The sequence below is a fragment of the Phoenix dactylifera genome, chromosome 13 (genome assembly GCF_009389715.1).
Source record: "Phoenix dactylifera cultivar Barhee BC4 chromosome 13, palm_55x_up_171113_PBpolish2nd_filt_p, whole genome shotgun sequence".
NCBI lineage: Eukaryota > Viridiplantae > Streptophyta > Magnoliopsida > Arecales > Arecaceae > Phoenix > Phoenix dactylifera.
The window spans coordinates 1,882,341-1,910,039 of NC_052404.1; the positions used below are offsets into that span (position 1 = coordinate 1,882,341).

At 38.9% G+C, this 27,699-nt stretch overlaps 3 protein-coding genes and 1 non-coding gene across 5 annotated transcripts; 2 read left to right on the top strand and 2 right to left on the bottom strand.

The window, feature by feature from the left end:
* Positions 1-4,664: 4,664 nt before the first annotated feature.
* On the top strand, positions 4,665-4,735 carry TRNAG-CCC. Its single transcript has one exon. It is a non-coding gene; the product is annotated as a tRNA-Gly (tRNA).
* Positions 4,736-5,665: 930 nt separating this feature from the next.
* On the bottom strand, positions 5,666-12,348 carry LOC103707283 (60S ribosome subunit biogenesis protein NIP7 homolog). The gene is made up of 2 exons (XM_008791709.4): positions 11,586-12,348; positions 5,666-6,075 (listed from the first exon to the last, which is right to left on the bottom strand). The coding sequence occupies exon 1, from the start codon at positions 12,179-12,181 to the stop codon at positions 11,618-11,620; it is 564 nt and encodes a 187-aa protein (XP_008789931.1). The 5' UTR covers positions 12,182-12,348; the 3' UTR covers positions 5,666-6,075; positions 11,586-11,617.
* Positions 12,349-13,792: 1,444 nt separating this feature from the next.
* Positions 13,793-14,887, top strand: LOC103707284 (glutathione S-transferase 3). The gene is made up of 3 exons (XM_008791710.4): positions 13,793-14,003; positions 14,114-14,162; positions 14,273-14,887. The coding sequence occupies exons 1-3, from the start codon at positions 13,857-13,859 to the stop codon at positions 14,722-14,724; spliced, it is 648 nt and encodes a 215-aa protein (XP_008789932.1). The 5' UTR covers positions 13,793-13,856; the 3' UTR covers positions 14,725-14,887.
* Positions 14,888-15,443: 556 nt separating this feature from the next.
* Positions 15,444-26,854, bottom strand: LOC103707285 (autophagy-related protein 18a). 2 transcript variants are annotated; one of them, XM_039132770.1, is made up of 4 exons: positions 25,756-26,854; positions 19,012-19,213; positions 16,810-16,936; positions 15,444-15,846 (listed from the first exon to the last, which is right to left on the bottom strand). In XM_039132770.1, the coding sequence occupies exons 1-4, from the start codon at positions 26,713-26,715 to the stop codon at positions 15,771-15,773; spliced, it is 1,365 nt and encodes a 454-aa protein (XP_038988698.1). In that variant the 5' UTR covers positions 26,716-26,854; the 3' UTR covers positions 15,444-15,770. The 2 variants fall into 2 exon arrangements, with proteins under 2 accessions (XP_038988698.1, XP_008789933.2); XM_008791711.3 differs by lacking the exon at positions 15,444-15,846 and adding an exon at positions 16,001-16,385 and having other exon boundaries at positions 25,756-26,845.
* Positions 26,855-27,699: the final 845 nt, after the last annotated feature.

Genomic DNA, 27,699 nt, shown 5'->3' on the forward strand with positions numbered 1-27,699 from the left:
GGAAACGAACGGCGCCAACAAAGAAAAACCCAGTTTCGTGAAGCTTTATCTATGGTTCGTAGGACAAAAAAAGCTTCTTCCCCACGGCGGTTTAAGGAGACACGGCTATAGTAATCAAGTGGCCCGACGCCGGCACAACGATGCTGACAAGCAATCTCTGTTCTATGATAAATTCAAACTAGCGAGAGGGTATGGCGGCTCCTTCCTAGCTATCCATGTCTACCAGAAAGTGAACAGTACTGCCAACTGAATCGCCTTCTTTACAACTCATCATTTTGGAGAATTTTTTTTGAGGAACAAAGCATTTGTTTCTTCTCATTCTTTTTGATTTTGTTGGCTGCACTAATGCATATTTTGTATGAAGTATAAAAAAAATATTATACAGAACAATATAGTTTAGTAAAAATAAATATTTGTCGAAAAAAATTATTGTTTTATGCATAATTTATGCTCAGCTGGGATTATTCACTGCAAAAAAAATTTTTTTGTGGTACGGGATCCGCACTCTAGGATAGTGGCAACCATTAGTGGCAGCAGATGGCTGCCAGTTGTTTGACACGTCGGTTTGGAGGCAGAGTTGCGAGCGGCCTAGATTGGTCTTCGATATGCATGGGTGGTACTATAGGCCAGTTCGATCATTCTGGATGGTGACTTGGCCACGATTATCGGATGAATTCGGAGGGGGACGAGGGGTGAGAGTACAGACCACTCCCTGATCCGAGATATAGAGATGATGATGAGAGATTGGAGGGCCTTCCGGGCCCAGCATGTATTTAGAGAAGCTAATGGGGTGGCCGACTGGATGGCTGCCTACACGGCCCACCACTCAGGGTACACCCTTTGATTAGGGAAGGGGAAACTGCCACTGGCACTCCGCGAGTTAGTGTATTTTGATTTTATTAGGTGTATTCGTACACGCATTGTATGAGAAACCCGTCTCAGCAAAAAATAAAAATAAAAATAAAAATAAAGAATTTTTTTTTTTTGTTTCTTGTAGTGCGTGGGTGGGGCAAACAAGCAAAACGCAATTTGGACGACGAATCTGGTTCGGCGTTTTTGTTTTTAACAATCAAAAAGAAAAGGTGACATGCACACGTGTATGCACACATAGATATGACTCATGATATGTTACCAAGGAGCGTTACTATTGCATCCCACACGGTTCCCTCACATCACGGCTGACATGGCACAAGGCAATTGGTGAAATTCACAAACAATTGGTGAATTAAAGAAAGTGATGGTTAGAGAGAGAGTGATGACGCATGAATCACACCACTCTTGTATAAGGCAATGAGTTTTTTTTTTTTTAATGTAAAATCTGAAAAATTATAGATAAAATCTCTAATGATTTTTTTTTTATTTACTTTGAAGTGATTGCGGCAATATGAGTATCCATGAAGAGACCAAAAAATAGTAATATTTTTCTATAAAAACTATAAGGGTAAGAAAACATATAACATAATCCAAAAGGCAAATTTTCAAGCTTCTCCTATAAGAATTTCTATTGTACTTTTTTCTATCCCTTCCATTGAAAGAATTATATATATATATATATATATATATATATATATATATATATATATATATATATATAAAAGCTAAGCTGGACACATCATTTAATAATATATCCCCTTTGATCGAGGGAAAGGGATAGCACTAGCCTATCTTGCGGTGTGTCCTCCCTCTTCTTTTCTTCAAAACCATGATCCTAACGGTTGTCATTTCTACGTGTGAAACTATGTAAAGTAAACATTCCTTAGGGTTTCGAAAAAATGGGAGATGGCTACCGAGGTGGTAGCACGGTGAAAACAGGGCTTTGATTCCAGCAGGTGACCCAAGTTCGAAATGCGCGGGCGTCGATTAAATATGGAGACCGAAAGCCCCCCACTTGGTTTGCCCAGTGAAATCGCTATCTAGTCCTCCGATACTGAGATGACACTGGGGTGACGTACTCACACGTGGGTGTTGATCCCGGTAGGAGAGCCCACGGGTCGGAGAAGGTACGTAGAAACTTGCGACATGTATCGAACATTCCCTAGTGGAAGGGAGGCCAGTGGGAGCTGCTACGCGGATGAAGTTCTCCTCTCCCCCCTCCTATTCTTTTACCAAAAAAAAAAAAAAGGAAGAAGGAGGGAGATGTGCAACAATGTGACGCAATATATTATAAGTGTCCATTTGGATTATGTTTATGCTTAGCAGCTAATGCAAGGGATATGCAAGACCAAAACAAAGCTAAAGTTAATTAAACATTGGCAAGTTCTATGCCTAACTTTATTTTTTAAAAAAGAACCATTAAATGTAATTATGATGAGCTTGATTTGCGTCACAATGAGAATAAAGTCCATGACATTTGGAATGTTGCATCAATTCCCTCGCCAAAATGGCGAAGAGAATTTGTAAAGTTATGGTCATGTCCAAAAAGGGGGATCAATTCTATCCGATTAAATTAGATAAGAAACATCAAGGCGCTATCACATGTGAATGTCACGTGTGACCGTGCTTTGCATATGTGAGCTGTTCATCAATTCATGTCAATTGAGTGTAAAGAAGGATACTTGCACCACGAAAAAACAGTAGAATCCATACCAAATCTAGCTTGTCGGAGGACAGACATTAGGATTTGGACCGCTACCTTTGGCCATGTGTCGAAAGCAACATGATCTTCCGTAGCATTGGCCGAGCCAACAAACCACATTGATTACAATTCAAGATTTAGTTCCAAAGATGTCTTTGTGTGGAACCTGTTGTGGTTCAAATTTGGCCCGAGGGTGACCATGCCGGAGGAGTCGAGGGAGTAGCCAGTGGTTGGAAGAAGAAGATGGGGGCCACCTCCTGCACGGTGGCGGCGGCGGCGGACCTACACAAAGCCTCACCGGTATTTCCGATAAGGACCCTCCGACGATCAAGTTAGAGTGGGATAAATTTGGTCTAACCAAAAGTTTATTAGAAGTTACCTAACCGAGCTATTTGTAGTCCCAGTGGAGAAGCCAAAGTAGCAGAGGCATTGTCCGCCCTCATCATGAGAGGGAGGTAGCTCTGAGTCGAATGGCGCGCAGCTAAGGCTGGCCGGTAGCGTGTGGTGCTGTGCGTTCTCGAGAACGGTAAAGTGTTGACAGTCATAGCAGGGTATAGCCGGAGTAGTCATGGCGCTGTCCTTTGACTGTCGAGGGCCAGCTATCGAAGCGTGGCGTGGTGGCGTTCCAATATACGGCTACGTAGGAGGGTGTGGGTGCACACATGGGTGTGGTTATTGGTGAGGCCGAACCTGTTAAGAGGTCGCATCATGTATTTGGCGAGGTCGGCTAGTCGGATATGGAGGATAGCTTGGCTCCCTGGGTTCCGAGATGCGCTCGGTAGAGCGCTCCGAGCTCGAGGGTCAGGCGTACTACTGAAGTTGGTCGTCCCGAACTCGGTCGGGGCGAGTCGGCGAACATTGGAAGTCGATAGAGCTTTAGGCGGAGTCCGAGGCCGGTCTGATTCTGAGCTGCACCGAAGATTCAACCGTTCGACGTTGGCGTTTATTGGGCCAACATTGGGGCGGCCTTTTTGTTGTGGGCTGGACGATCCATTTCGCCCCCCATCAGAATCTTATCGAGGAGCTCCAAGAATTTGAGCATATAGGTGTGTTGTTATTTCTAGCAGTGATTCCAAGAACTTGTGACATGGAGCCTCAATGGAACTTTGGGCTTCTGGTTGTATTTGTTGTAGTAATTAAATAGCTTGAGAAGGTACCCAAAGCCTAATGATCCATTAAGTTTTAGGATTGTTTTACTACCATTGCTCATGAATTGAGTTAAATTCAAATTTATAATGAGAAAAGCAATCGAAATTGAAATTCCTTTTATAGCAAAAAAAACAGTGAGAAGTAGGAGCCATATACTTATAGCATCTTCGTTAGAAATGATATCACTTGATAAAGAAGCAGTAAGAAGTAGGCAAAAATGTGACAGGACCCCAAAGGTTTTCAAATGTATACATTATCTAGTTTGTTTAATTTAAAACCTTGTTGATAGGGGCCACAATTACTGATTAGGTGGTAAAAAACACTATTACAAGCGAAAGAAATTTTAAAATCGAAAATATATTTTGAATAGATCTAAGAATATTATAAATATTTTTTAAAAAAATCCATGGTGCATATGGAAAACAATAACTATAGATAAGAATAAGTAAGATAAAACTGACGAAAATAATAAAAATTTTCAAAATAACTTATGATTGGCTGTTGAGTTATTATACTATTTTAGATTATTTGATAGTTCTCCTTCTTGAAAGCAACTAATTAGTGAGTCAAAACTTGCCCAAGTGGTAATACATTTTTGCTTACCACTCAAAAGTTATAGATTCGATTATCAGACGTGCCACTTTTAAAATTTGGAACTTCGAAATTATAGTGCAAGTTAGTCTCTCAAAAGAAAAAAAAAAGAATTATTTTGACAGTCAGCTATGATATTAACTTTTTTTTATTAGTTTGGGTCTTTTTTTTTTTTCTTTTTTTGTTTTTTTTTCGGGGGGTGGGGGAGAGGGTGGGGTAGAAAACTAAAATAAGTAAAAATTAAAGACAGTAGATAAATGACATCTCGATGATTCGGTAATATTTTGGTCTGTGATGTTTACCGAAAACGTAATATTATTTACAAGTATTCTGATGCCGAGAGCCATAAGCGCATCTGGTGTAGTGGTATCATAGTACCCTCCCACGGTACTGACAGGGGTTCGATTCCCCGGATGCGCATTCCCAATTCGGATTACAATTTCTGTTTTGATTTAACGTTCTTTTTTTCAAATTTTGTTCTTCCCTTTATTTAACTTTCAACCCTAATTTAATTATATAATTTCAAAACTTGCATTTCCACAGAAACACCCTCAACTCTGTCCCCTCCCCTCCCCAAGCTGTAACAATTTCAAGTACCGGGCAGTTTGGTGAGACACCCTTTTGGAAGGAAGTAAACAATACCCAATTACTCATGATTATGATCTACTCTGTATAAAAAATTAAAAAAAAAATCATGCATTTTTTAAAGTATCTTTCCTGTGCATTTGATGATACAAACTGTGTTTGGATTACCACATAGAGACATGTCATGCTAGGCTTCACATCACACCTGTCCATCCAATTTGCACTAAATCAGAACCTAATTGTGAGCTGCAATAGCTTGAGCCAATTTATGACGAGTTTATTGTAATGTTATGAGAAAACTTGCACACATATATACACATCCTATCACACGAAAAGATATAAGTAGACGAGGTCTCTAGAAGTCTTTCCAACTCGCTTCAAGGTGCAGTTAATTTTCTCATGCAGTTCCTTCCAACTCACCTAACAAGTGCTTCATCTTCATGAATCTTGAGTGCTCCTTCATAAAACTTTCCAAATATCTCGATAAATCTAAACCTTTTTAATAAAATCGATTAAAGTCTTTCATCCTCCTCTTAGAAAATTTTAGTCATCAAGTAAAATGCACATTACAAATCCAAACCCTAATCAAACAAACCAAGTAGCAAAGTGGGAGACCATATATAGAAATGCCCCATTTATTTTAATATTCAGGACACCACAACTAATTTGACCAGCGGTCGATGACCTATCCAAAATATTAGGACAATGAAATGCAGACTTCCACACTTCTTTCAAGAGAAATTTGGGCAACCAAACACTACCATAAGTACCAAAAAAATCCTTGATTGCATAATTCTACATGACTAGGTACCCCTTCCAGTGGGGTGGAGAAACACAGATACATGCTATAGATTGCTCAAGAAGGGAGATACTTTTTTGGACTATTTTTAAAGCTGATAAACCACCACTTGCTGGGTAACACCATTAGTGCAGCAACTGTTTCTTCTCAAAGTTCAATAACATTTAGTTGATTGTTGCAGTACAGAAATAGAAACGAGGTAAAAGGGTAAAACATATATTGGAACGCTGATCTTTTTTGTTTTTTCATGCCTAGAACTTCCTCCTGTGATAGTTTTAATTAAAAGAACATATCTTGCTGGAAAAATGCATTACGTGTACGGTCGCAAGATAGGTGTAACAGGATGGTGATCTTTGTTGCTTGGTGCCAGCATTATCTGCAAACATGAGAACCCTGAATTAGAATAAGGCAATAAACTCCAGGTATAAATGAGATTCAAAAGTAAAAAACAACAGCAAAATCCAGAGGTACATTGACAAGAACATGATTGAGTGCCAACTATTAAACTACATGACAATGTTTTCAACAAATAAGGCACGATCTTGTCAACTGATAGTGCTGATCACCTGCCACAAGCCTTTTCCCCCAGGAAGTGAAATAGTGATGAACCAATCTTTATCAACTAATGGCTGACAATTGGTGGTGCCCCTTCCAAGTTTCAGTTGATTATGCCATCAATTTGTCCACAGGATGACATGTAAGAAAACACTAACGAGATGTCTCGCCAGTCACCGCCCTGCCAATCAGTTGTTAAGCCCACTACGCCTCTAACATCAAGGTAGTTGGGCACTTTATAATCTGATCAAAGATTCATAAAATTCCTAATATGTCACTGAGAAGTTTTTTTTTGCTGCGAACAGAAAGCATGTAATGACTGTATAATCCGAAGATGCTATCTGACTTAAATAAGCCCAACCTTCTGGAGTGTATTATAAATGTTTCCCACTGCCCAAACTTTAGCGACGAGTACAAGCACCCTCAGTTAACGAGGCCAAACACATTTATGGGTCTCTTTTGCACAAAGAGCAAGTTTGATGATTTATTTTCAACATGCCAACAATTGTTAGCTCCGCTGGTCAGTACCCCTCTGCTAAGGGCTTGCCCCTGGCAGGCATCCAGGGTTCAAACCCTGGTGATGGCCCATTACCACCATATTTTACTTTCAAAAAATGAAAAAATAGTTTCTATTCAACATGTTTGTATTCGTAGTCGGTAAATAGATTATCATATTAGCATTTGCCCATGTTTGCATTCTTCAAAATGCAATAACTTCAGTTTCGACCTATGAGCATATAACTTGTTGAAAATTTTTCTCGTCAATTATTAGCCATTAAAATAAGAAGATACAAGCAAAAATAAATGTGACTGCATAGAACTTATGTCTAAAAATTAGGTATGACATTTCTATAGTAATTTAAGTCAGTAAACAACATCTGATGAAGGGAAATTTTTATAGGAGTTTGTGAAATACAGATTTAGGAAAAAAAAGTTCACGAACAGTGGAAGCAATTGGTGAAGTTCAATTCTTCAAATGGAATGTCCTAATTCCAATTGGGTTTCATCTGTGATTCGCTTGACTTCATTTTCATGAGTAGCTAAGGAATTATAATTTTAGACACTTTCAAGTCTAGAATGAGGAAGTTGTTAAACTCTAAGATTATGTGATAACTAGATTGTGTAAGTGTCTCTAATTTTCAGATGTCTAATTAGCAATTTTTTAGTGCACTAATAAAGGTGTTCAAATACTCAAAAATATCTTCTTCAAGCATAACTAAATCTTGATCCTAAGAAGTGACAGATGCACTGAAAATAAAAAGGACTTTATTTTGATTGGGGCTATCTTTGCACTTGTCAAAAGAGCAAGAGATGAATTAACAATAAAAAGAACACAATGTTCATATACCAAGTGAGGAGCAACCAGGATCTCCAAAGAGAAGATGATCAACTAGGACAGCAAACCAAAATAACAATTAAACTGATATCATCACTAGAAAGATAGTAACATTAGGACCTTAATGAAACAATGGTGGACCTTGGTAGGGCAACTTGAAAAGGTTTCTTGCTTGATGTTTGCATCAAAACAACATGGCTTATCAGAAATCTCAAATATCTGGATTCAGAAAATAAGTGGCCACACTAACAAGCTATTTAATGCTACGATTATAAGATTAACATCTTTTTTTTCTGTGAATTGTACCTAAAAGACAAGAGTGATATGGTTATAATCCCAAATAGATTTTATTTTCTACTTATGAATAATCCTAAGTGGATGCAAATCAGTAAGGGATGGACATTTTTATTTAATGGAAAGGCGTTGCGATCTACTAAGACAGACCATTTCGGATTTGAAATTCAAAATTGAAAATTCCTCTCTTTCTCTTATTTCTTTGTTTTTTCCTTGCCATATCCCTCCATTAGTTGTTGTATGCTCGGGTTCAAAACAGACTTGGCGACAAAAGAGCATTAAGCATCCCTCTGATGTAATGTCATCTTGACATTGAAGTGTTGAAAAGCAGTAAAAATTGTACTAGTTCACTTAAGTCAGCAATTTTGGCATTTGGCCTGCTACCAAGAGGACAGGGACCTAATAGCTTAAGCTTCAAAAAGTCCTTGCACACAACTTGCAACAAAATATTAATCCATTTCTCTATATAATGCCACCAGTTGCGAGGCCAATGGATTCATAACTCATGAACTTGCTTCTCCAACTACTATAAACCCCTTGAGCCCATTAGAAAAAAAAAAGGTAATTATATTACATGACTATCATTTAATTGTTTTTACCCTCCAAAACTTTTGAAGTACCCTTACCAAATTAATTCCACTCATCTTGCACAGAAAAAAGGCATTTTACCTCACTAGGTTATCGTTGAACTACCAGTTCTCTTATCAAGTGATTTCTTTACATGAAACACCTCAAACGAAAATTACTATTGCACGCAAAGGTATAGTATTATTAGCTACCAAAATAATGTTGTTGTGTTACAAGCGCATGTGAATTAAATTAGCAAATTAATGAGCCAAGGCTAGAAGGGCATAATTTGGGAACTAACTATTACACCTATGCAGGAAAAACCTATAAAGCTTAGTACATCAATATAGTAGGACATAAAATCCATATTTGTGAATTTCATAGCACCTATTTTTCTTAACAACAAAAAATGTACTCTTAGCATTCATGACAGGGTTGACAACCATATTTAAGTTACTATGCTACAATCTGAAGTTAAATGCAGCACTTATTACAAAATGTGTCCAACTCCCTATGCATGATCATTGCACAAGTCAGTCAGAATTCTAAAACTGAATTTGAAACTTTTCAGTTTCATTAGAACTCCTTAAGCAACATGAGACCAACAAATGTTTCTGAGGTTCAGCAAAAATAACCCGAGGCCAAATATAATGTATCTAGGGACAGCTTCCGTTATTTGAAGTCACCTACCCATTTAATGACTTCTCAGAAAATGGGATGCATTTGGGCATACACTCAAGATTGGGAAGATCTTTTTTTCGAATGTCTAAACAGTGGATATACGAGATTTAAGCTCAAATCTGTACTATTTAATCTCGAATATCCTCTATAAGGTATCAACTTCCAAAATACAAGAACTTCTAGGAACATCTCTTGATTGCTCTTCTATAGGCTTTTATGATCAACCTCCTTTATGTGAAATCTTGTGGATCTATTGTGGTAATTTTAAATTCAAGTGAAACTTGCAATTTTTCATGGAAAAATATGTTCTTTGTATTTAACTTTTTTCATTTAAAACTCGATATCAGAAGATAGTTCATAACTCTTGCACTCATACTCTCTTCAACAATTACAATTGCACATATTAACCTATCATCAAACTGCTAAATATTTATACACTCCAAATTGAAGTGGATTATGCATTTCTTTTAATTCTTATCTTCATAATTAATAATATTTCCAGCACAAGACAACTAAAACTATAGAAAGAAATATAAGTACTCTCTAAAGCAATATCTAATAGTTTCCTCGCAAGTTCTATATATTTTTATTTTCTATATTTCTAATAATTTAATCATTTTATATTTCCCATTTTTCATATATTTTTTTGCCGAAACCCTAAATCTCAAAATGAATGAACAAAACTGCAGATACTCCCAAAGTTGAAACTTGGACCGACAGTCAAGACAAAAACCGAGTTTTCAAGCCTTGGATTGTTTAATCTAAAGATATAGCTAATGAAAGAATATCATAATGTTATATGAACAATCCGAATATTTAAAAAATGGACTAGAAAACACCAATCCTATGATTATGCAATCCACAAGAAGATATTCAAAGTCCAGGGTGTTTGGCAACCAAAATACCTAAGCATACGGACAAGTGAAACAATTAACCACTCACTTTGTTGAGATACAACTAAAGACAACTAAAGTTTAATTTCCTATATTCCCATGCCGCAGTGCGGTCTTTTTTTTTTTGGTTTGGGGGGGGGAGGGTGTGGGCGTCAAACATATCTTTAGCATTATGTCTACACATCGTAATTTAATTTAAAGAACTACTCATTCTGAAAAGTTATCATGATGCATATCTCCCATGTTAAAATTGCAAAATTACAGTTCCTTTTGCTTAAAATATCTTCAAGGAGGGCCTAACATTTAGTCTACAAAGCTAGCATGTCCAGAACATCAACTTGCATACTTGGTAATTGATGTTTGTCCAAGCCATAAAATGATGATCATGTATTGCAAGCTGTAGTCAGGGGAAGACCTAGATATCCATCCAACAACCTTACAAATGACTATTTACTACTGTTAATCTTTGGTTCGTACAAATACTAACCAAGTCGCTCATATTAAGTTTCCCTTTTGACCCCCCACAAAACCCATATCAATCTTTGCATACTATCAGAATTCAACTGTGGCCAAGAATGACAAACAGCATTAAGTATCTAATCAAAATTTCAAGCTGAAAGAATGCCTCGAGATTTTTGATACGACTTAGGAAAGTTGGTGTGCTAAGATGGTAATCATGCAAGACCATTATTTTTTTTTTTCACGAGGAGATTTGCAAACAATATGATAATTCATGGTAATATAAAATATGTTATCTAGATAAGAAGGTGTCAAAGGTTTTTCCTGAGCTGTTGATTAGTTAGGTAATGCCACATATTAATGTGCTTCCCAGTCTCATGTATAATAGCAGTGGGGAAGCATACCTTAGATGATTGCGTGGACTATAATTTAAAATGTAGACTTGTTTCGAAATAAAACTCATCCATAACCCTCAACTAAACTGACCAAAAAATGAAGATTGTTTTTTCAAAATAGTAGTTTCAGCGTGCAAATTAGACCAAGATACTAAAGGAAGCTACCCTGCCAAACTTAGAACCCCAGCAAGGGCATGATCAAAGCAATGACAAAGGGATGTTATCCTCCTTGTCTCAAAGCAGGGTTATACGTTTAGGGGAACCATCAACAACAACCAAAAACAAAGAGGAGACTAAAGTGTAATCTATCGACCAACTGATCCAACACCGTCAAAAACCCAAAACTTCATCTTTTAAATAAAAAAGCCTTACCAATATTATTACTATGCAAAACAGAACCCAAAAGAAGTTTTTTTCACCATTTTTAATTTTAGCATAGATGTTCACTGTTCCGTTCCATGGAACTTTTTTAACGCAACGCCTAGAGTCATATGCTTTCTCCTAGACTAAAATGGATTCTAATTTGCAGTTTAGTGAGAGCCAGTAATATTAAAATTCTGCTAAAAAGAATATTTTTTTTCCAACAAGGCAGGCATGAGAAAGCCAATAGAGAAATCTCATAATAGAGTGGAGAGTAAGAGAAGATCAAAATATATATCCGTATCCAATCCGACAAGCAAGTAATAGACAGGCATAAAAATCCAACCTTTGGGAACGAACACGAGCTCCATGGATCAATCATAGTTCAGCCTCATTGCGGAGATACTCCCCGGCATCAGCCTGGTGGTTGACAACAATAGCATCCGCGTGTGCCTTGCGGCAGTCCTGCGTGGACCGGGCCGCGACGCCGAACCCGAGCGGGACGTCAGTCATGGAGAAGACGACGACGCCGTCGCCGGACTTGACGTTGTCGGTGATGCGTCCGAGGCCGGACTTAAGGACGGAGTTGCCATAGAGGAAGGACATCTCGGCGGTGGGCTTGAGCCAGACCTTGTGGCGGGCGTGGGCGGCGAGGAGATCGAGGGCTTGGACGGTGAGGCGGAAAGAGCCGTGGTGGGTGAACTTGCCGATACAGGTGCCGATGCCGGCGAGGCGGGCGCGGGAGACGTTTGTAGAGCGGCGGACGAGGGATTCACTGGCGTAGTACACGCGGTTCTTGTGGAGGCGGAAGCAGTAGCGGCCCGGGGGATCGTCGGGGCCTTCCACGGCGGGGCGCTCCACGATGTGTTTGAGATTGGGACCAGTGAACTTGAAGAGCTTCTCGAACACCGCCGCCGTCTCCTTCTCGTCCAGCGGCCGCATCGCGCTCTCGCAGCAGTCTCGGGTGAGGGTTTAGGGTTTTCCTGGGGCGGCGGAGGAAAACTATGGGGTTTTGCCTTCTCGAGGATTTAGGGTTTCTTTCTGTAGGGTTTTTGGGCGGCGTGGAGGAAGAGGATGGGATTTCGGAGTCCAAGGGCCTAGGCGGGTTGGGTTTGTAGTTGTGCTTAAATTTAGAGCCTGCTATTTTCGGATTCGGGTTGCATCTTTTGCGATTGATCCTTATTCGCAGCATCGTACTCTCTATACAGATCTCAAAGCAAATTCAACAAATTTATTCACCTATCTGCGTAGATCTTGAAGCAGCCATTGTGCGATCCAACCGTGAATTCGTTTCAGCTTCTTTTGCATGATAGATACAACACTGCATAAAAAATTGATGGTTCAAGGACTTCGTCATAATCTTCCATCTACTTCTCTTCCCTCTCAATCTTGATGCTAGTAGTCAATTTAAAACTAACTATGCTATTTTAATGCACCGATTGCATTCGTAATAGTTTATATGGCAATATAACTTTGTGTTCACAGTACTGAAATTTGATTTATCCCTATTTATGAAATATTGTACGGGCACGGAGGATGGCATGATGATCGCCGTGCAACCGTGGCCTTAAACAAAGACGTTCCGAACTTAAGTTGTGCATCAGATAAGCGGCTATAACTTAAGCACGTTTATAACTTTTCTTTAATAGAACAGCATTTTGGTAAAAAATTTTGCCTACATATTTCTATAAATATTAAATTTGTATGAATATCTTTACAAAATTGATATTTGCATGTATACTCTTATAAAATATTTGTTTTATATGTATATTCTTTTTTTTTTTGGCATATATGCCTACACCACGTAACATCGTTAAAAAATTAATGGTTTAAAATTGAAAATAATTGAAATACTCTTAATGGATCAATATGCAAAAAAAAAATTTAATAAAATATATATATATATATTCAAATAATATTTTAGAAAAATATTCACATAATTTTACATATTTAAAAAAAAAAATATGTAAAAAAATTGATTTTATTTTTTTTAATAAAACGGTATTTTTGTAAAAAAATTTATTTCATACTAGGAGACCGATACTGGCACTGGCATGAGGGACACGTTCCAAGTCCGAAGTAGACATTCATATAAAATTGGCCCACCTCCCACTAACGGACAATTCGGACAGCCGAATGCGCGGACCTAAGTCGTCGAGCAGGTGAAAATAATATCCATTCTCACCTAAACAAGTAAAGACGAACTCATTATTGCACCCACCGCTTTGGGAATCAGCCGCATGCGTAGTTCCCACGACGACCCTAAGCTTACCACCACCAGGTAAGTCACCAAAGAGCCCCTGCTACCGCCACGCGGTCATCTAGATCGGTGACAATAACTAGTCCAGGGGTCAGGGCACCGTATCCTCATTTGCTACCTGGAAAACTGTCTTCCCGACACTCCCATAGAAATTCTTATGCCTGACGCGAGATATGGCGAATGAGATTATTTAAACGTGTCGGGCGTCTGGAACGGACGACAGATGATCCCGTGCGCATAGAAACGTGTATGCACTCGTTGTCCGCTCATGACATTTTTATCTTTATATATTCCGGACCGCTTGGCCTTGTGAAGAGATAGTGTTGTAGGCTGGGAAGTGGGGGGAGAAAGGGAGAGATGGGGTTGAAGGTTTACGGGTTGCCGCTGTCTACGAACACGGTGAGGGTGGTAGCGGCGCTGAACGAGAAGGGCTTGGAATACGAGCTCGTCCCCATCGACCTCCGCACCGGCGCTCACAAACAGCCTTCCTTCCTCGCCCTCAACGTAATCCCTCTCCATTTCTCCAAACTTCTATACAGAAAAAATGAGAAACCTAAAAATCTTGCAGGCGTATTTAGTTTTGGTGACGTTTATTTTTATTTCCATTTATGCAGCCATTCGGCCAGATTCCTGTGCTGGAGGACGAAGATATCGTCCTATTTGGTAAAATTTTCACGCTTAAAAATTTAGATTTGTTTCTTAAAATTTAGATATCGTGCAATTGATGCACCTATCCTGGATCTGCGATCTTTTGGGTTTAATCGGACGGCCAGAATCGCGAGCAATAAACCGGTACATCGTGAGCAAGTGCAAGGAGACCGGACCGGACCTGCTCCGGTCGGGAGCTGGAGCGAAGGAGACGGCGGCGTTGGAGGTGTGGCTGGAGGTGGAGTCGCAGCATTTCGGGCCGCCCATCGCGGATCTGGTGTTCGAGATCTTGATCAAGCCGTTGTTCGGGGGAGCCACCGATCCGGCGACGGTGGAGAAGCACGCGGAGAAGCTGGGCAAGGTCCTGGACGTGTACGAAGCCCACCTCTCCAAGAACAAGTACCTGGCGGGTGGTGAGTTCACCCTGGCGGACCTCAACCACATGCCCTACACCCACTACCTCATGAAGACCCCCAAGGCGGATCTGGTCACCGCCCGCCCCCACGTGCTGGCCTGGTGGCAGGAAGTCTCCGCCCGGCCGGCCTGGAAGAAGACCGCCGCCGGCATCCCCCTGTAACGAGATGGATGGCTTTCTGATGCTCTGTTTTGGCTGGTCTAGAATATTTCAGTAGAATAAAATGGTGTGCCTTTGTGTGGCATCCGATGCATTTAAACTTGCTTGAATGAATTGTGAGGTAGGCTTTTTATGGAGCTGTTTATGTTGCATGGTTTGAGCTTGAGATCTGGATGGTCTGTTCTGCTGTTTGGTTTGAAAGAGGTTTTAGCTTGGCAAAAGGTATAAATTATAGAACACAAGTTGGTGCAGAAAATTATCATTAACAATTGTTAATTTAAGTGGGCACTCTTAGATTAAATGACTCATGCAAGTGGACGGTGGGTTGGTAGGTATGTGGGCATTTAAACGACATTAAATGCCCGACTAAAGAGAGTTCTTCGGCTGAGGTAAAGTAGTTTTTCTCTCTCTCTCTCTCTCTGTTTTTTTCTCTAGAAATTAGAAACCAGGTTTTGATTCCAGGCTGCCTGTCATATACGGATTTTGAGCTCGAAAAGGCTTTATAAATTTTTTTACGCACTGGTCGATACATGCTGGAAAGCATGCATCTTAAAGGCCGCTGTGTGTGGCAGATAGATGTGAAGCGGAAAACCACAGTGATACCATGCTGTATTCCGGAACACATCCAAATCTATACCGCCCACTCAGGAAACGACACATAGCAATCGGCCAGGATCTCCATCCGCATCACGCTCCAAAACACCATGGCAAACAAAGCCATATTTTTTGAGAGCCAAATAAAGCTATATTTTTTGAGAAGCAAACAGTACAGAACTGAATCGCCTCCTTTGCAGCTCACCACTTCGGAACCTTCATACGGAATAGCACTGACCCGATCCTTATTCTGATTTCTCGTAGCGCAGGCGCACTCACGTCCATGCATAAGTGAGATACCAGTTTACCAAAAAAAAAAAAAAAAAAGCAAAGCCTTACAGAGGGCATTACCATAACAAAACTGGTTTCAAACCTCGGGATCAAGCATCCGACTATTCCGTCAGCAAAATTCTAATAGACCAGCAGGTTGCATTTGTTATACCAGCATCATGTCTTCACTGAAAACAAGATACTTCTTCAATCCGCTGTAAAATTATTGGCATCCCCACCTTTGGTTTGTAGCTGACTGATCTATTGAACCAAAGTTAAACACAAAACCAACTAATCAACTCAGGAAGAAAAAGGGGGAAGTTGAGGAAAAGTCAGAATAGTAAAATACCAAGGCACAGGCTGAACAACATGGAACCAGACAATCAGCAAATCATTATACATACAAGGAAAAACAAAAGGAAAAGGAAAATGGTATAAGCATTGTCTAAACAATTAAATAACAGAGAACCTTTAATGAAGCAACTGTACATCATGTCGATAGAGAGATTTAGGGGGAAAATATAAGACAAGCATTGCATGGCAAGCTATTATATATCTGGAAAATAGGATTTAATCATGTGGTATTCACATGAGCCGTCACTATGATATGAGTAGACAGAAATATTTGCAAGCTGCCAACACTACGACATGTACAGATTATCGCCCTGAAGAAGTTTCTTCATGCCAGACAGATAAAACATGCCTCATGCTAAAAAGTTTCTTCTGGTTTCAGGAAATTGTAGCATTCCATCTGCGTCATCTCTCCACCGTTCACGGGATCAAATTGGCATCGATAGAAACTGCATACTCATGACAACATTAGGTTACGTTTAGAACAAAGACAATGGCTTTAGAACCAAAAAAAAAAAAAAGAATACAGCCCACTCCTAGGTTATTATGATGCCCAGAGAACAGAGAAACTAAATGTTTCATAGACCCACTTCACACGCCAGCATGTCAGTGAATACTGATAGTAGAAATATCTCAAGTAAAGAATCATACAATCCAAGAGCAAATAACTTGCATAAACACGATTGTTGCCTTCATGCCAAGATTACACTTTTGAGATGCTAAATGAAGCTTGTGTGGTTAATTAGTTTCAGTAATACCCAAATGCTTTCAGTAGCGAACACCACCAACTTTCAAAAATTGAGAATTCTGTACCAAACATTTGGCAAATGTAAACTTCTAGCAGGAGAGATTATTGGAATTGACATTACATACCTTCCATCCATCCCAAGAATCACAATGGTGTTTCTCTGGTGTCCAAATGCAACGTTATATTGCAAACCTTCATGCAAGCGGAACTGAGCCACCGACCATTCTGAGTTGAAATACTTCGGCAGAACACCTAAGATGAAACCAAAAGACAACTTTAAAGTAGAAAGTCTATAAGGTTTCACTTAATTGTATTTCAAAACAAGGGCTAAAAGGTTTGACAGCTTAAGGGTAAAACACTGCAGCAGCTGATTGGGGGCTGCATGCTGTTCTTCACGCTAACAGCCAATATTTCTCATCTATAAATACCAGCACTATGGATATCGTATTTCCTTTGGTTACAACACTAAAATCCAAGTATACAGCAAACAGGTATGAACAATTTGCTGCCTGACTGGCTCTAACTCAAAAAAACCAGCCTTTACATGAAAAATCGAATCAGATTTGTACGTCCAAATTTTAAATCACAACCTAAAAGAGTACCATTGGCCTGACTCAGTCCAAATAGTTCAAATAGGGTAGAAAAGAACCTGATCGACTAAGATAATTACAGCAGCCTATTCATTAGCCAATTATACCCATTCGAGCCATTTACAAATAAGATCTCATCAAAGACATGGTTGAACTGAATTCAATCCATAATGAATCAATTGCTGCCACAAGCGAAGAACTACTCAGCAGTGAACCCAACCCTGGTCCAGCACAAGGAACACTCAAAAAAACAAACAAACATCATTGCCAGTAGGTTGCTAGAAGGGCCGTACGGTTCTGACAAGCATAGCAAGATTTCCCAGGACAGAATTTTGTATTTAAGCAGGACAATTGCAAGAAGTTCAGGAAAAAGCATGGGATATTAAATCATCCAAGAAGATTAAAGGCATTACAACAAAAGGAAATAATTAAAATTCCCAAAAAAAAACTGTAACTGACATAACATATTAAAAATAATTGACGACAATTCCTGAGGCCTATAGATGGATTGGAGTTGATGCAAGTCTGATCCATTAACTAAAATCCCTGATACAATGTAATCTGATAATCTGGAGGATGGAAGCAAGTAGAGTATTTTCCCTCTGTGGGCAGGATTTTTTTTTTTTTGGCGGGGTGGGGATGAGGGGACTCATTACCTAAGGATGCAAATGAACTGAACTGATCATCAAAACTGATCATGAACAGCTGAGGCTCAGATCAAACTAGTAGGTTTGAGCTCATTCAATAAAGAAGCAAGCCAAGCCCAAGCATAGGCCTCATTTAAAGCTCAAGTCATAATAAGTCAAGCTTGAATAATCTGGGCTTGCAAAAACAAACTTAACAGTAGCTCATTCAAACTTGTCCAACTAGGAAATCAACAATGCTCAAACATTTATGATCAAACATAGCTCCAACTTGGCTCGAGTTTGATTATCACTTTCTTATAACAAACCAAGTCTGACCAGCCCAAAGCTCAAGTTGGCTTGGTGGGAATGAGAGGGTAGGATTGCCTAGAGGATGAAAATGGGAGAAAGGGGCAAGGTGGCATCATGCAGGTGAAATACCCAAACGAAATATGTAGGACTATATTATATACAATAAGATCTATAATTATTATTATGTACAATTTGGATTAGGTCCTTCAGGCAATAAGATTTGAATATCTGTGGATCTCCAGGTCAAAAACATTTATCATATCCGATATATTGTATTGGATCTGGACTAGATTGATGTCAAAGTCCAACCAAATAACCGGCTTACCATCCACAAATCAACAAATTCGCAACTAAACTTATTCACGAAGTCAAGATAAAATCGAGAGTAGAATTTTCCAGTAAAAAATCAAAAAAGGATATTTTCAACAAGTCAGTTGTTTGTTCACTATGACAAAACTAATGTTATAGGTATTCATTGATCTTTATTTCCCTTCTTAAAGATAAACCAATGACATGATTTTTTTATTGAAAATAAATAACTAGTCCATCAAGGCAGACAATATTCTTTATTGAGATATGGGCTATATCATCGAGCACTGTGCAATAAAAAGAGAGAGAAAAAAAACCTCCTCCAGAAAAGTAGAGAATATCTGTAGTTAACACTAAGAAAGATAAGTTGGATGGAAAACCAACCATTATCACGAGATCTCTTATAAGTTTAAGAAATAGGCTCAGATGATTTCCTGTTGCATAAAGAAATATCTCGGTGTAATTACAAATTTTTCAAGTTAAATTAGGTTACCTTTAATGAAAGAGAGGGATGAAGTGATGGCTGGGGGATTTGGCTCTGGTGCAGGGCGTGGCCTATCATTGCCTGTCAATCCCAAATTTACCTTGAGGTTGAATACATGAACTGTTCCTTTGTCGCTAGAGACTGCTAACCACTGCATGTTAGCAGAGAAGGCCAGGCTGTAAATCTCTGCTCTATCAGCACCCCTTCTTAGCTAGAAAGAAAAAGATCACCATAACATCAGAACTAAAATCACTACATAGAAAACAGAGAGACAAGGTATTTTTTTATATAAAAAAAAACAGAATCTGGAAATAAATGATAAAAAACATTTAAAAAAAATATGCATGAACTGTAAAAATATGCACAAAGTCTTCAAGGCACGTAAAAGCAAAGTTTAATAAAACCCATTGTGTGATTTGCACACAGGCTCACACACACAAAGGAGGGAGAAAACAGCCACTAAGCACTGTATGCAGCATTTTGGTACCGTGGGAAACATCTCTCCTTCAAATTAACAACATTCAGCACATCTACCATGTCTGGACAAAGGCAACAATGGTACAGCTTTGTGGAACATAGACAAAATTGGAGGACATAAGAGCTCCATTTATAGTTCATATTCTATTATAGGTTTTATGTTAAACTTCTTTTAGTATATTTTCTTTGTGGACATTAAAACTGAAGAAAATAAATTTTGAACCTCGAGGTTATGCATGAAGGTTTATTTGTATCTGTTATAGTTGAAAGCTAAAACTCTAAAACATATGGGATTTCCTCAAGACTTTCATGTGTGTCAGAGTTTTTATGCAACATTTGTTTTGATTATTGAGATTTAGGGACTTAAAAGTAATTTGAAGTTTAAGTTTTATTTGGATATCCTCCAAATACTAGAAAGCCAAATCACAATTTGAAGTTTAAGTTTTATTTGGATAACCTCCATAAAACGGTTTAGTCTTCATTTACTCAAATAACTTCTAAAACTGCAGTGATCTCCTAGAATGTGAAACATTAAAGCTTAGGCCCTCCTAAGGACACAATCCCAACAGGCCATGCTGCCCTTTTGTTCCTGCATCCATTACTCTTATTATTCTTCCGTGTTGACGTGAGAACCTTGAATCACATCATTTGACTAAAAAAATAAATCAGCATAATGGCCAATCTGATTTTTCCCTTTTATTTTCTTTGTTCAAGATTCATTCAATAAACTAGATGGAAGCCATATTTAATTATGACTATGTACATTTTTCTACATGACTAAAAGAGCAGGCTCAAGTCCATCCAGCTGATCGACCTAATTATTGAATTCAAGCACATAGACTCATGTATCATACATGATAAAACAACAAGATAATTAATGTGAGGTAAATTCTGACAGAGGGAGTACTGGTCCTGATCTTGTAAGCAAATAATGTACCTGATCTTGGTCGATTATAATGGTCATCTATGCCAAATAAATCTACTACGGCCCTGTTTGGGGGAGCTATTAGTAGTAGAACTTTTGGAAGTAGAGCTGTCTAAAGCAGAGCATTTATAAAAAACTGTTTGCTGTTTGGTAACTACATTTCTAAAGTGCTGTGGCACTTTAACATGTATTTGGTAAACAAACTGAGAAAGCACTTTTGTGTGACAAAATGACCATAAAGGACATTACCAGTTTTACACAACAGAGCATAATAAAATATAATATGTATTAATACATAAATATATGATATAATATAATATTAATGTAATATAATATAATATTACTATAATATAGTACTACAACATTATGTATTATAGAATAATAATTTAATATAATATTATATGTATAGTATAATACAATAATAAATATATAAAATATTATAATTATTAGTGTAAATTAATTTTTCATCCTTCTAATGACCATTTATCTCTCTAACAAATTTTCTAGCTAGGTGATAAAATTGGTTAAATAATTACTAATATTTTTATTTATTTAGATCAGATTATTTGCCACTCACTCATTATTTTTTATTTTTATTTATTTTATTTAGTTATTTATTTATTATTTTATTTCATTGAAATATAGAAGAGTCGCCGACCATGGGTGGTGGCCGGCATGGTGGCTGCCACCGTGGGCAGCCACGAGCTCCCAAAACAAAAAAAAAAGGAAAAAAAAAGAAGAGGAAGAAGGAACGGAGGTGGCGGAGTTGAGAGGAAGAAGAAGATGGAGAGGGAGAGGGAGAGGATGGGTGAGAGAGGAAGAGGTGGGATGAGGATTTTGGAGAAAAAACTGAGATTTAAATGGGGGTATTTTGGTCCAAAAAATAGCTTTCCGACAAAATTGAAAACAGCATTTTCGGAAAGCTCCAAATTGGAGCTTCTTCCCAAAAGCTGTTTTCAGTTTCCTGCAAAAGCTAAAACAGCTTTCCGAAAATTTTACCAAACACCATTTTTTATCTAAAAGTACTTTTGGATGGCCAGAAAGTGCTTTTTGGCCCTCCAAAAGTTCCCCCCAAACATGGCTTAAGTTGTCATTCTACCAGCAAGAAAAACCTCAATCAATGAAGTTAGTAGGAGAAATGAAGCAAGGGGCCAAAGAACAGCACTCTAAAATATTATTCCATGCAATAAAATATGCAAACATGGCCAGGACACCCCACCTTTATGGGTCTATGTGGTCCTTATATTCAGCCAAACATTGATCAAGTAGGATATTGGCAGACACGGATTTGGGCCAATTGGCTGGGTTTCAAAAGCCTCAGTACATCACCCTCCCCAACTCACTCTTCAAACCCTAGCATTCCCACAGAGAGAGAGAGGCAAGGAGGATTGGCATATCTCATCCAATGACTAGTGGTAGGAAATGGATGACTTACAATGGATGGCAAATGGCATAGCTCCTTTGGCGGCCAACACCAACAAATTAGTTTTTTTCCTTTGCCCCATTTTCCCTTCTCACCTCCTTCTCTCCTCTATCTACTCTGTCACCCTTCTTCCTCTGCAATTTTTTGCCTCTTCTTCCCCTACTTACCTCTCCCCCCCCGCACTTTTTCTCTCTCTCACGTCTTCCATCTCTTTGTCTATTCCCTCATCTCCAGACTGCCCTACCTCCCCCAGACTAAATTTTTATTTAAGTTTCTACTGTTCATTTTCTATTTATTTATGTCCAATTTTTTACTTATTTACATCTCTTTCCATAAGTTATGTTATTTTTTAATTTTTTTGAATATTTTTTATGCCAATTGTATGTTCTCTATTGTACCATAGACATGCACATACCACATCTGCTTTTAGAACTTTTAAAAAAATCAAGAAATATAACCAATTAAAATGCAAATATTTAGTTTTTCAATCCCACTCCTTCAATGCTCTTGCAATACAATTATTGCAAAATAGATCATAGCTCAAAATATCTACAAGATTATTGGTTTTCTTTTCTCTTTTTGAATTTAGAATTGAACACCATCAAAGACACAAAGTAACATTAGAAAAGCCTTTAAATTCATTCGGTAAGACACACATATACATACAAATAAATTTATATATAAATATGTATGTATATAGACAGAGAGAGGGAGAGAGAGAGAGAGAGTTGATGGGCATTGTATATCCTTTTACCAAAGAACTTATCTCTTTTCTTAGTACCTTCATGGAGGTAGTAGACTTCAGGTACATCATTTTTTAAACTTCAACTTAATATGCAAGCACCAAGGAATCAGCCAAAGTACTCAATACCACTTCCCAATTAGCACCTTAGCAATGATTAATAACAACACTATCAAATATTTACTATCTTGAATTCCATGATACCTCCATTGCATCCTTTGAAGAACTAGCAACAAAGATCAAATCTGAAAGCTTCATGACACCAAGATTAACATTGCTACCCTTTCACTCTTTGTTCTCCTTTCCGCCACAAGGTATTGAAGGCCAGATCGGGAGATTTAGAATTTTCACTTTGTTATAAGGTAAAGTATTTTGCAGTTTTTCCAAAAAAGTTCTTGATATCACTCAGGTTTCTCAATGGCTGATTAAATTGAAACAGGAGGTGGAGGTGGTGATTCAATCCTTTCACTAACATCATACAATATTGCATGCTAAGGCCTACATGGAGATACCTAGTAGGTAGAGGGGCAGTAAAACTTCATATCCTACCTCGCAAGGTCTGCAATCTCGGTACCAGGTATCGTATTGGTACCCTACCGGTTCATTGTCGTATGGCCGGTACGGTACGGTGTGACACGCATCATGTACTAAAATAGCTTTCTAACCACTTTTTTCAATTTTTATCTCGCTACGCCTCAATATAGGTTAGTACCCTTCGATACGCACCTCGGTACAGAGCGGTACGGAGCTTGTACTGATTCAAAATTGAGTTTCATATCGGTTTTCTCTCGATATGGTACGGTACGCCCCATCACGGATGGTATGAGGCAGTACGGCAGACCTTGCTACCTAATTTTAGACTTTGGGCCTTGGATGTATTAGTCCTTGTGGGTTGTGGCTTGTTTTCTTTTAGGCTCTGGATTTGGGTGCAATAGCTATGAATATCATCTTAATATGGTGCAGGCTCAGCCCCTCCATGTGTTATGTGGCATTTAATTTAGGTCCATGCTTAATCATAACAAACAAAATATAAATTACAAGAGAAAAAGGTCAAGTAAACTCTGTCATGACATTTTAACTGGTCCATAGCTTCTCACATTCTTTTCCAACGTTACCACTAAAATTTTTTGAAAACTTTTAAGTGATCACAAACAAAATCCTAGTTGAGGGCAAAAAGCAAAAAGTGGGTTGTCGAAAGAATCTAGTCAAAATACCTGCCAATTTAGCTTCTTGCAACCATTGTGATGTCCAAAGGATGGTTTGACTGCTTTATAAGAGGCATTAAACACGTGGCAAACAAATAAAAAAGTTTAATATAAACAAGGAAAAGACTTAGAGATAAAGGCAGGTATTTAAGTTAGAATTCACAAAGGAAAAAGTAATGAAAGAAAGTACATTTTGAGGCAGCCGATCATTTAGAGAGTAAAAGCCAATAGTAGCTCAAATTATTTTATCATATTATAGTTGAATATTATTGTTGAATTTTGCTTCTCGGCAAGGAATAGTCCAAAAAATGTTGCATCTATGAGTGGAAAGCCCTCCAGCTGTTGCGAATCGGTTAACATTTTTAGGAATTTTTGTTCAAAATCATAATTGCATAGTGCTCATAAAACATAAGGCCAACCATTTATTAGAAAGCAACTAAGAAGGGTTGCAAAATTCAATGGTCTTGGGACCATTCACTAGCACTCATTTCATGTCATAGAACACGGGTATTAATAAAGCTACTAATTTTCATTTTTTTTTTTAAACAATTCTATTACTAACTTTTTGGAAACATGAAACAAAAACAGTGATTCATCTTTTGGTAGAACTTGAGTATAGTTCAACAAATACCTAATTTTCCTTATTCAACTAAACACTAATTTTATTTTGTAGAATTAAATACCAAGAATCAATTTCAAAAAGATATCTCATATGTGTTTACTCTGTGTCAACAACCTCCAATATTCTTTTCATCTACTCATGTAACCTTACTTGTGAACAGACACCACAAAGATTTTTTTCCACTATTATTGTCATCAACAAAAAAAATCACCTTTTATGCTCCAACAACCTTCTTCTTCTCTTTAGTTACAATCCCCCTCTTACACCACTTACCCTATGCCACATGCCATGGCCCCCAAGGGCATCCTAGAAAGAAAAGGAAAAAGTGGCAATAACTTCACCACATACTCCATTATTGTCAGAATATCATCTTCGAGTCCATCATTAACCGCATTAAACCCCTAATCCACGGCTCCACTCCATTTAGCTCTCAACTGCAAACTTTACTCACATTCCCTATATTGGCTACAGGAGAAAGATCAGGTCCCCAACAAATTCAATAGGATATAGTGGATAAACAGTAAGATAAAAATTTTGAACTCCTTAACAAGCTAAGCAATGTTAGGGCATTGACAATCATTTATCCATTCCTCCAAAACTTCAGAAGTGACGACTGCAAGTGATAAGAAAAAAGATAAAATGAACTGGTTATTTTCTTAACCTTTTTAATTAAGCTCCAAGATATCCCTAATGCCACTAACACTCCTAGTAAAGTTTCCTCCTTAAAATTCCATTTTATCATGCCTCACCTCCATTTTATCAACGAATTGCCTCCAATTAGAAAGGAAATCTTATTGTTCATAATATACTTGGGGATACTCAAAATACAAGAGAAGCTTGTAAAGTAGTCATGACAAAGTAAAATACAATAAGGAGATAAGAACCATTAAAAGGTATTGTCCACATGAAAGAGATGTAACAACTTTTAGGACTAGAGTTGCTTGAGTTTGAACTCTATTGTTTAAACAGTCGATCGTTAAACAACTTTATTGATTGAATGCTTCATCATTCAAATGCTAGGTGTCAACTAAAACTGTATTCTTGGTTGAGGAGTGTAAACTTTAAAGCTCCAGAACTAATCCTGATGGAAGTTTACCACAGGAGAGGGGTTTCTTCAATTCAAGTTATCAAATTCAAGTGTGGAAAATAAAAAGGAAGCACAGAAAGAATATAGGATTAGATGAGAAACCTATCTTAAGATTAACCTTCATTCTCAAAGCTTCTGACGAACAATTTTAAATTTAAATATCACCTTAATCATCTTAACAAATAACACAGTAAGGAAACAGACATGCATCGAACTAATAAGAGAATCATGAGAACTGAATGGATTCAATGAAAGCAAGGCATGCACCGTACTTCTTGGAGAATGGATCCATCAACGGTGCTAAAAATCCTAATGAGCGTGCCCTTGGTGCTCGCGGTGGCAATCAGCCGCCCGTCCTGCGACAGCGTGAAGCATGCAATTCTCGAATCATGTGCCATGATAAACTTGGTCCTGCGAGCCCCGTAGTGCTCCACCCTGACCTGGCCCTTCTGCCCCCCAGGACAGACCAGGACCAGCGACCCCTGCTGCTGGGACACGGCGCAGAGCCCCTTGGGATTCGGCACCGTCTCAATCTGATGAACAAGCTTGAGGTCGGCAAAATTGTACACGAAAATCTTGTGGTCCAGCACCACGATGATCCGGTCTCGTCGGAGCCGAACGGCCCGGACCTCCGACCGGAACGAGAGCTCCCCGATGCAGCGGCTCTGGTGGTCGTCCCAAATCATGACCTTGTTGGGCGGGTAGTATGGCTGCGGCCCGCCGCCGACGAGGGCCAGGATGTTGCACCGGAACAGCATCTCCACCACCCCGATCCCCCCGCTATCGAAGTCCCGGCGGAAGATCTCCCGGAAGGGGTCGCAATTATAGATGCGGAAGCCCCGGTCGGTCCCGGCGGCAAAGCACCCATGATCCTGGTTAAACGACAGGTGCAGCAGGGATGGCATCAGGGACGGCGACCAGGACGACGACGAGGCGGACAATGACGGCTGAACCGCTGTCAGCGGCGGCGGCGGCGGCGGCGGGATCGAATGGATGCCGAGATCAGGGTTTTCGAGGGAGCCGGAGGCATCCTCGTTGTCCGGCGGATCGGCGGAAGCGGAAGCGGAAGGGGAGGGGGACGGAGAGGAGAATTGAGCTTCGTCGTCGTCATGGGGAGGGAGTAGGAAGGGGGAGGTGAGGTTTGGGTTTGGGTTTGGATCAGAGTTAGGGTTTGTCCAGGAGAGAGGGGGAGGGGGGGAGGAGGAGGAGGGGGGGACGGAGAGGGCGGCCATGGAGGTGAGGAGAGACCGGGAATTATCACGGGGTTGGAGGGGCAAAAGGGACCATCGGGGGATAAAAAGCTCGGCGAAGGCCGGAGAGGGGGGCGGAGAGGGGGGCAGAGAGGGGAAGACGGTGACCAGAAGTATACTCCGAAGGGTTTTGCCGAAGCTCCAGGGCAACAATTCAGACATCCATTTTATTTTTTCGGAAGGGGCACTGTATTTTGACATAATTGCTTGAGTGCCCTTGGGGAGGACCGGACGAAGCTGGATATTAATGTTTGGAGGAAAATATTGAAGGGGTACAATTAGTTGGTTTAGGTTTGAAAAAAAGAAAAAAAATTGCTTGCACCTTGCTGACTTGGGGGGCTCACTGTAAATTTTTTTGAAAAAAAAATGGTAATCAAATTCTTGCTCATTACCTATCTTTTTTTTTTTTTGTATGATATTAATTGGCGCCGGTGAAGAAGTAATTTTTAAAGGTCATCGTAATAGCATGTTCATACTATAATTATTCAAATTCAGATTTTTAGAAATGCATCACCCAACAATTAAACTATGAAGCAATAGAAATGTTGTGCCTCTTATCTGTTTGTGGTATATTCAACCTCCAACATCATCAAAAAATCTAATATAAGACTACTATAAAATAAATCAAGGTTCTTTTGTTGTTAAGTATCTTGTCATAGGTTGATACTTCCACTATGGTAAATTATAATTATAGTTAATTGTAATTAATTGTTACCATAATTTGATGCGATTTTTAGATTTATGAATAAAGTACTAAAGATTGGGACATTTGTTTTCATGGCATTTCTCATTCAAAATTTGTGGACATCACCAAGAGAGAACTTGCAAACGTGAGGTGAGTGGGAGAGTGGTCAGTCAAAAAGTTTTTATGGAGAAAGTTAAAATATTATTTACACCATTGCTATGTACCGCGTTGTATCAACTACTCTCAAATATCGTTCTTGTAAAAAAAATTACAGAATCCAA

Excerpts from the sequence above, each read along its gene's own strand:
- LOC103707283 (XM_008791709.4), bottom strand. The coding sequence starts at position 12,181 with ATGCGGCCGCTGGACGAGAAGGAGACGGCGGCGGTGTTCGAGAAGCTC.
- LOC103707285 (XM_008791711.3), bottom strand. The coding sequence starts at position 26,715 with ATGGCCGCCCTCTCCGTCCCCCCCTCCTCCTCCTCCCCCCCTCCCCCT. Across the intron at positions 16,937-19,011 it reads ATCCCTCTCTTTCATTAAAG|GTGTTCTGCCGAAGTATTTC; the intron begins GTAACCTAATTT and ends GTTTCATCTTAG. Across the intron at positions 16,386-16,809 it reads ATTCTTGGGATGGATGGAAG|TTTCTATCGATGCCAATTTG; the intron begins GTATGTAATGTC and ends ATGAGTATGCAG.
- LOC103707284 (XM_008791710.4), top strand. The coding sequence starts at position 13,857 with ATGGGGTTGAAGGTTTACGGGTTGCCGCTGTCTACGAACACGGTGAGG. Across the intron at positions 14,004-14,113 it reads CTTCCTTCCTCGCCCTCAAC|CCATTCGGCCAGATTCCTGT; the intron begins GTAATCCCTCTC and ends CCATTTATGCAG. Across the intron at positions 14,163-14,272 it reads CGAAGATATCGTCCTATTTG|AATCGCGAGCAATAAACCGG; the intron begins GTAAAATTTTCA and ends TCGGACGGCCAG.